The sequence below is a fragment of the Heterodontus francisci genome, chromosome 23, assembly GCF_036365525.1.
Source record: "Heterodontus francisci isolate sHetFra1 chromosome 23, sHetFra1.hap1, whole genome shotgun sequence".
Lineage (NCBI taxonomy): Eukaryota > Metazoa > Chordata > Chondrichthyes > Heterodontiformes > Heterodontidae > Heterodontus > Heterodontus francisci.
This window is the reverse complement of record NC_090393.1, coordinates 32,728,376-32,737,685: the sequence shown is the minus strand read 5'-3', so window position 1 is coordinate 32,737,685 and position 9,310 is coordinate 32,728,376. Positions and strand designations below refer to the sequence as shown.

The 9,310-nt window shown below is 45.0% G+C and overlaps 1 protein-coding gene across 5 annotated transcripts in view; it reads right to left on the bottom strand.

Annotated features, from left to right (window-relative positions):
- Positions 1–6,837: 6,837 nt before the first annotated feature.
- The window catches only part of cfap251 (cilia and flagella associated protein 251), a 106,310-nt gene continuing 103,837 nt past the window's right edge, over positions 6,838–9,310 (bottom strand). For all 5 annotated transcript variants that reach the window (XM_068055029.1, XM_068055027.1, XM_068055030.1 and 2 more), the window contains one exon: positions 6,838–7,076. In XM_068055029.1, coding sequence (XP_067911130.1) covers positions 6,934–7,076 — 143 coding nt within the window. In that variant the 3' untranslated portion in view covers positions 6,838–6,933. The remainder of the gene's footprint in view (positions 7,077–9,310) is intronic.

The following is a 9,310-nucleotide window of genomic DNA, read 5'->3' as shown; positions in this document are numbered from 1 at the left end:
CTGCTATTAACACTCTGGACGAATGCTTTGTTTTTCACCACAAGCATTAACACGCTCTTTGCCTTTGTCCCAGGGCAGCTTTGTTATTTACTCTCTCCTGCCCTCTGCCCTATCACACGCCTTCCCTTTTGTTTTCTTCCCCACAAACACCAACTCTCCCTTCACTTGCTTGAAACCTAATTCTTTTCTAACCTTTGCCAGTTCTGATGAAAGGCCAGAGACCTGAAACCTTAACTCTGCTTATCTCTCTACAGATGCTGCCTGACCTGCTGAGTATTACCAGCACTTTGTTTTTGTTTCTGGACTACTGTATACGGTTTTGGTCTCCTTACTTAAGAAAGGATATAATTGCCTTAGAAGAAATTCAGAGAAGGTTAGCTCTACTGATTCCTGGAATGAATGGGTTATCTAATGAATTAAGGTTGGAGTTTAGAAGAATGAGAGGTGATCTCTCCTGCGGCGCATTGGTTAGCACCGCAGCCTCACAGCTCCAGCGACCTGGGTTCGGTTCTGGGTACTGCCTGTGCAGAGTTTGCAAGTTCTCCCTGTGACCACGTGGGTTTCCACCGGGTGCTCCAGTTTCCTCCCACAGCCAGAGACTTGCAGGTTGATAGGTAAATTGGCCATTGTAAATTGCCCCTAGTGTAGAGAGGTGGTAGGAGAATGGTGGGGATGTGGTAGGGAATATGGGATTAATGTAGGATTAGTATAAATGAGTTTCTTTGGCCTCCTTATCTCGAGAGACAATGGGTAAGCACCTGGAGGTGGTCAGTGGTGTGTGGAGCATCGCCTGGAGTGGCTATAAAGGCCAATTCTCGAGTGACAGGCTCTTCCACAGGTGCTGCAGAAAAATTTATTTGTCGGGGCAGTTACACAGTTGGCTCTCCCCTTGCGCTTTTGTCTTTTTTCCTGCCAACTGCTAAGTCTCTTCAACTCGCCACACTTTAGCTCCGCCTTTATGACTCCCCGCCAGCTCTGGCGAACGCTGGCAACTGACTCCCACGACTTGTGATCAATGTCACAGGACTTCATGTTGCGTTTGCAGACGTCTTTGAAGCGGAGACATGGACGGCCGGTGGGTCTGATACCAGTGGCGAGCTCGCTGTACGATGTGTCTTTGGGGATCCTGCCATCTTCCATGCGGCTCACATGGCCAAGCCATCTCAAGCGCCGCTGACTCAGTAGTGTGTATAAGCTGGGGATGTTGGCCGTCTCAAGGACTTGTGTGTTGGAGATACAATCCTGCCACCTGATGCCAAGTATTCTCCGGAGGCAGCGAAGATGGAATGAATTGAGACGTCGCTCTTGGCTGACATACGTTGTCCAGGACTCGCTGCCATAGAGCAAGGTACTGAGGACACAGGCTTGATACACTCGGACTTTTGTGTTCCGTGTCAGTGCGCCATTTTCCCACACTCTCTTGGCCAGTCTGGACATAGCAGTGGAAGCCTTTCCCATGCGCTTGTTGATTTCTGTATCAAGAGACAGGTTACTGGTGATAGTTGAGCCTAGGTAGGTGAACTCTTGAACCACTTCCAGAGCGTGGTCGCCAATATTGGTGGATGGAGCATTTCTGACATCCTGCCCCATGATGTTCGTTTTCTTGAGGCTGATGGTTAGGCCAAATTCATTGCAGGCAGCCGCAAACCTGTCGAGGGCTGTCAACTTCGCTGAAGTGGCTGGATTTCCACAGGTTCAGGGGGTGATTGATTGTACATATGTGCAATCAAGGCACCCTCTGATCAACAAGGTATCTTCATGAATCGGAAGGGCTTCCACTCCCTTAATCGCCAGCTTGACCACTGCAAGGTGAACAAGCATGTCTGCACTAGGTATCCAGGGAGCTGCCATGAAATTCATTCTTCCCCAATCACATCTGCCGTCAGTGTTCTCTCCACCACACAGCCTCAGTGGCTGGATTCTGAGAGACAAGGACTACTCACTGAAGATCTGGCTGATGACCCCATTGATGAACCCTACGACTGAGCCAGAGGAGAGATATAACAGAAGCTTCATCACAAGGGCAATAATAGAGCAAGTGATTGTGTTGTGCAAGATGTGGTTCAAGTTTTTGGACAGATCTGGAGGTGCCCTTCAATATGCACCATCAAGGGTCTCCAGGATTGTTGGGGCCTGCTGTGCCCTTCACAACATGGTGCTGCAGAAAGGAGTGGAACTGCAACAGGAGGAAGACTGAGAGCAGACAGCTCAAAAGGAGGAGAGGAGGAGGAGCTAGATGTGCCCATGGTTCCTACAGCCACACACCTGACTGCCAGAGAAGCCGGTGATGGACTCATCCAGGCACACTTCCCTTAGTATATGTGTGTGCAGCCATCTGAGAGTTCCATCAAACACACCTCATTCCAACAGTCAGCCACCAACCATCACATGCACACTTATGAGGAGACAGTGGCATCGTAGTAATATTACTGGACTGGTAATCCAGAAACCCAGGTTAATGTCCTGGGGACATAGGTTCAAATCCCACCATGGCAGCTGGTGGAATTTAAACTCAATTAATTAATAAATCTGGAATTGAAAGCTAGTCTTAGTAATGGTGCCATGAAACTATCAATTATTGTAAAAACCCATCTGGTTCACTAATGTCCTTTCGGGAAGGAAATCTGCTTACCTGGTCTGGCCTACACGTGCCTCCAAACCCACAGCAATGTGGTTGACTCTTAACTGCCCTCTGAAATGTCCTAGTAAGCCACTCAATTGTCAAGGGCAATTAGGGATGGGCAACAAATGCTGGCCTTGCCAGCAACGCTCACTTTAAAGGCCTGCTCAGGTCTGCAAATGAAACCCGACCCGAGCCCAACAGAACCCCATCTGATCCCGAGCCCGACCCGGCCCGAATCCTTCCATTTTTTCCCGCGCCCGACATGACCCGACTATCAGTTAACCTACCTTCCATTTTTCACTTTGTTCCTTACCCGCACAAGCTTAAAATAACTGTAACAAAACCATCTTTAAAGTCCAAAAAGTAAATTAACATTAGAGTCACTTACCTGAGGTGGTGATAGAGCGTGTCCGATCCGGACCAGCCCGACTGCCAGACCTGGAAGTGCGACCAGACCCAAACCCGACATGTCATTGGGTCCCATCGGGCTCGGGCCGGGTAGCAGGCCTTTAGCTCATATCTCATGAAAGAATTTAAAAAAACCTTTCCTCCTAAAAAGACTGCTCATACCATGCACCTGAAGGCTACTGTCCAGGATGAATGGGGGAATGAAACAAAGTAGAGACCATGAGTGACATGAGTTCCATTCATGGAAATAAAGGTCATTATTACTAAATTAACATTGTTATAAGCACCCAACTGAATCTTTTTGTGCAACGTCTTCCTCCTCTGCTTTCTATCAACTACTCCTACATATTACTATCCCTGTAGCTTCAGCTGAGCTCAAGGTCTGCTGATCCGTCCCCTGCTCTGACAGATGAGATGCCCATGGCAAACATCCTCTGGGTTTTGAGCCCATGAAGGTCCAGCCAAAGACTGACCCACTTGCACCTATGCAGGGTCAGACTCAGTCATCGGGGTAGGAGACAGCTTGTGTGGCTCTGTCTGAGGTGGGGGTGGGGGGGCAAGGGCTGAGAATTGGGGTGCTTTGAAAAGAGTCCCCGCTACCATGTGCCTTTCTTCATATTACCTCTCAGGGCCCAGCTGCATTTCTCTGCTAACCAAGAGCAGGATAGCACTTGGCTGCATGTCAGTGAGACATGAAGCCACCAAGACAAGACTTTGCTCCATCCTGTGTACAGTGGCAGACAGAGTATGCAGGCCATTGGTCCGGGCTAGCATGCACTCGGTGGCTTGCCATGTCCGATTCTCCATGCTGGTGGCCATTCCTTCCATGGCACTCATTCTAAAGATGGACTCCTCCAATCTCTCTCCAAGGATGTGCACTGCCCTCTGGAAATGCTGACAGCGCACCCACATGTCCCATTGCTGCTCCATAAGTTCCTTTTTTGTGGATGATCCCTGAGGCTCACCACCTAGGCCCAGATGAACAGAGCTTGGAGTGTCTTGCGCCCTCCAATGGGGACTTTCCACTGCTGCTTCCATCACCAGCTCCTGCTCACATGTGATATGCTTCTCAACATGTGCCAAATTATCTCTAATGCAAGAGCCACTGAGGTGTGCATATCTGCACTGGTGAAGGGTGTATAGGAGTCATGTGACAGTGCATCCTTAGAGTGTTTGCTCTCCTCTGAAGACTCTTCAGGCTGCTCCCTCATCATCTCCGTCGTCACCCGTGTAGGACCTGTGGGAGATGAAAGACACAAGTTAATGCTGATAATGAAAAAGGGTAAAAACACAGCAGAGTGTATATCATGACAGTTCAGTTATTGTGGGCATCAATTCAACACGAGTGATTGTTGTGCAAAGTGGCAATGCTGTAATCAGGTTTCTGGGCCATCCCATCTCTCCATTGCCGACACCCAGTGCATATATCACCTTGCCAATCTCCAGGGCGTCTACCTTCATTGCAGTCAGTGGCAATGGCTGCAGGTTCACCACCAATTCTGTGCCTCTCCGTGGAGTTGTGGGCTCTCCTCTGCAATGAGAGAAGGCAGCAAGTTATGAATGTGAGAAGTGGAATGTGTGTTGAGGATGGAATGAGAAGATTTGAGGCAGGTGACTATGAGGGATGGGTGCAAGAGAGCAATAGGATGAGTGTGAGTGTGAGTTCTGTCTGTTGTATGGAGATTTGAGGAGGCAGCTGGAGAGAAAGGAATGTTTATAACTGCAGTCAGAGGAGTGCTGTACAGGAGAATGCTAGGGAGGTGATGAGTGATGGCTGCCACCTAAGAGTGATATGACACTCACCTTGCTGGATTCTATGGCACTGTATCCAAGTCCTTGACACCACAATCCTGCTGCTGACAGCCTCTGCTATCTCCAGCTGCGCCTTCTTCATTAGGCTGGTTGGACTTCTCCTCCCATCCTCAGGAAAGAGGACTTTTCTCTTGGCCTTCACCATCCCATCACCATCATGAACTCTGGGGTCGAGCATTGCCTCTGGCCAGTTGGTATGGCAGCGGGAAGACGACAGGTACTCCACCACCCCGCATTCCATCACCACTTTACAGGCCACCCCTACCTCCCAACCCGTCCCCAGAGCGTTGGTAAAATTAGCCCTATATTTCTATTAAAAGGTGTGTTATCTTTTAAAACCACAGTTCACCAATGTTCTATAAATACAATGGTTGAAAAAAAAGCAAAATAACTTACTAAAATGCAATTTTATAAATTGCTAAATATTTAACCTTAGCAATTACATATGCAACATTATCATCTGAATATTTAACACATTATCATCAATTCCTTTATCTGTTACTTTAACAAATACATTAACCAATTTATGATAAATCGGCTAACATTTCCACTGAAACAACGGATGGAATAAATAGGCATACACGAAACATTTGTATGATAATAGTATAGTGTAATTTCCAGGCTATATAGTGAATAAAAGTCTTCACCAAAAGATACAATGTCATAAAGGCAAAGACATAATCAAGTACTTATAGAACTACATATTTTCTCAGGACTTAAATGTAGGAGGCATGTAGGGGGCATGATTAAGAAATTTGCAGATGCTAGAAAAATTGGCCGTGTGGTTGATAGTGAGGAAGAACACAGTAAACTACAGGAAGATGACAATGGACTGGTCAAGTGGACAGAAAAGTGGCAAAAGGAATTCAATCCAGAGAAGTGTGAGGCAATGCATTTGGGGGGTGGGGGACACAAACAAGGCAAGGGGATACACAATAAATGGTAGGATTCTGAGGAACAGAGGGACTTTGGAGTGCATGTCCACAGATCCCTGAAGGTAACTGGATAGGTCGATAAGTTGGTTAAGAAGGCACATGGGATATTTTATTTTATTAGCCGTGGCATAAAATGTAAGAGTAGGGTGGTTATGCTAAAGCTGTATAAAACAGCTAGAGTACTGCATACAGTTCTGGTCACCATATTACAGGAAGGATGTGATCACACTAGACAGAGTACAGAGGAGATTTACCAGGTTTTTGCCAGGAATGGAAAATTTAAATTATGAGGAAAGATTGGATAGGCTGGGGTTGTTTTCTATGGAACAGAGGAAGCAGAGGGAGATTTAATTGCGATGTATAAAATTATGAAAGGCCCAGATAGATAGGAAGGAGCTATTTCCCTTATAAGAAAGGCCAATAACCCAGGGACATGATTTAAAATAATTGGCAGAAGGATTAGAGGGGAATTGAGGAGAAATTGCTTCACCCAGAGCATGTTCGGGGTCTGGATCTCACTGCCTGAAAAAGGTGGTAGAGGCAGATACCCTCATTACTTTTAAAAAATATTTGGATATACACTTGAAATTCGATAACCTATAGGGTTATGGACTGAGAGCTGGAAAGTGGGTTTAGGCTGGTGAGCTCTTTTACAGCCAGCATAGACACGATGGGTGAATGGCCTCATACTGTGCCATAAATTTTGTATGTTTCCATGTAAGCCTCCCATATACAGGGTATAAAATTCCTGATTAATGCACAGAGGTAAGACCATGCCAGAGTATTGCCTTATTTAACCTTCTCTGGAGGTACTATGTACAGATTAAATTAGAGCTTATTGTACTATTTTAATTATTTTGTTGTTAAATTGGCTCCTTTTCGTCACATAATATAATTCCAATTACTCTATGCCTTCTCAACATCCTATGGAGATCATCTCACCTCAGACACCTCACCTTAAGTCAATTACAAAGGCCCAAGGATTTTACCTATCTGTAAGAATAGTCATCACAAATAGAATCATTTATCATATTTTTAATTTAAAAGCAAGTATGAAAACAGTCAGCTCTGTAACAAAGGTTAATTTATATTTATGAAAATTAAAATCAATGAAGGAATACAAATTATTTGATAGAAAAAGTGTTTCAGCTGTGTTTATGTTGATGCAGCTGCAGGAATAGTTGTCTCTTCGACGCAAGGGGATGCAGATAAATTCTGGGGGAACCCCAATATTTCATTTATAAACAGTTCACTCGTAATCTCTTGGGGAAGGTGCTGTTCAAGCAACACTGATGCATCTGTCAATCGTAAACAAAACAGAAGCAAAATGAATTTTGCAATTAAACAGAACATTGTTTTTCTTTACAACTCTTTCTCTTGCTTTAAGTATTTAGTTTACGATTTTCTGATTAAAGTTTGTAGATTCACTGAACATGCAGCTTCTTATGTCAATGAGCCACTGGCATTGGCCAGCAGTATCTGATCTCTCTCTCTCTTCTGGCCTTGCATGAGAAAAGGGATCACAATGCCCACAAAAGGAGCAAGACTGTGTGCAGTTCTGGTCAGCTCATTACAGAAAGGATGTAATTGCACTACAGAGGGTTAAGAGGAGATTTATGAGGATGTTTCCAGGACTGTAAAAATGCAGCTATTAGGAAAGATTGGATAGGCTGGGGTTGTTCTCCTTGGAACAGAGATGGTTGAGGGGGAGATTTGATTGAAATGTACAAAATTGTGAGGGGCCTGGATGCGCAGGGCCTATTTGCCTTAGCAGAGAGGTCAGTAACTAGTGGACATAGATTTAAAGTGATTGGTAGAAAGATTAGAGGGGAGAAGAAGAAAAGGTTTTTCACCCAGAGGGTAGTGGGGTTTTGGAACTGACTGCCTGAAAGGGTAGCAGAGGCAGAAACCCACAACTCATTTAAGAAGGTGTCTGGATATGCACCTCAAGTGTCATAACCTGCAGGGCTACGGACCAAATGCTGGAAGGTAGGATTAGGCTGGGTGGCTCGTTTATCGGCCGGCGCAGACAAAATGGGCCAAGTGGCCTCTTTCTGTGCCACAAACTTTCTACAATTCTATGATTCACCTACAAATAACAGAAATAAGCATTTAATAGGATATACATGGGTTATCATCTAGGGGTGTTATATTTGCAGCTCAAATATGTATCATTAAAGTACAACATAAATATGCCAATAACATTCCAAACCCTTGCATGTCTCCTTCCAAGAAACAAAATTTAAAAAAAAATGCAAAACCCAATACTTAAAATTCCCTCAGTATCCCTAGCATAGCTTCCCAAGTTTTCTGTTCCCAGGAGGTGGGGGCAGGGAAGGGGCATGGGGGCGGTCATGCATGAACAAAATAAACAGCAGAAGGTCTCTTCCACCTAGTGGAGGGTCATAAGATAGCAGCCCTGATTTCCAAAGGTCTTTGTCATTCCTTCAAAAATGTAAATGATAGATAGTTCCACCTTCCCTAGACTCTCTCTCCAGACTGATATTCTCAAAGATACATTCACCCGCCCCGAATGAGTCTTCCAATCAGGATATTAGATCCAGAGTTTAGAACAGAATCTGTGAAGGATTTTTGATTCATACACTTTCCTTTGTTTAATTAGAACTGATTCATGCAAACATTTCATATGGTACTTGGTCTTCATCTGATAATTTCCAGTAAACATGACAGTTCAATTATACAATCATTTACTACTTTATGCGACAGAGTAATATATGTAAAGTATGCCATGTAAGGACATAGAGACAAGCTCTTTGATTCAGTTATCCATTTGCATGGATTAAATTTAAAATGGAAATGGCGTTAATCAGTGCTTCTAAATATATGATTCACATCTAGAGACCAAAAATAGCATAATTCTCATTTAATGTGGTTGACATTGATTCAGTGCTTAGTTAAACCATGGCCACTGTATCTCATTCACAATACTTAACCTGATCTATCCCCTGCTACATTCTAAGTGTGCGTTTCCCTCCATGTCCTCGCCCCTCCCTATCTCTGTAACCTCCTCCAGCCCCACAAATCTCCAAAATTTCTGTGCTCCTGCAATTCTGGCCTCTTGAGCATCTCCAATTTTAAATCACTCCACTATTGGCAACCATGTCTTCAGCAGGAATTTTCTCCCCAAACCTCTCCACCTTTCTTTCCTCCTTTTAGATCAGGTTTGTCCAACATACAATCCACCACAGGTTTCCTTCCAGCCCACCAAGAATGAGAAATTTTGACTGAAATCCGCCATTGGCTTCTGCCGGCTCGCCAAAACCTTCTATGAGTGACAACAGCTGCAGCTCCTCTATTGACATGGCGGAGATACCTCACTGCGCATTTCCTCTTTTACCAAGGTGACAGACGCACTTCAGTACCTGATGTTCTGGTTCCTTTAGTAAGATGGCAGCACCCAGGCTGAACTGTATGTCTGCTGACGTTTCCCGCCCGAACTTTGTTCCCAGTGCAGCCTTCCCGGGTTTAAGCTTGGGCCCCAGGCCCAGCACTGGCTCTGCCTGTGTATGGA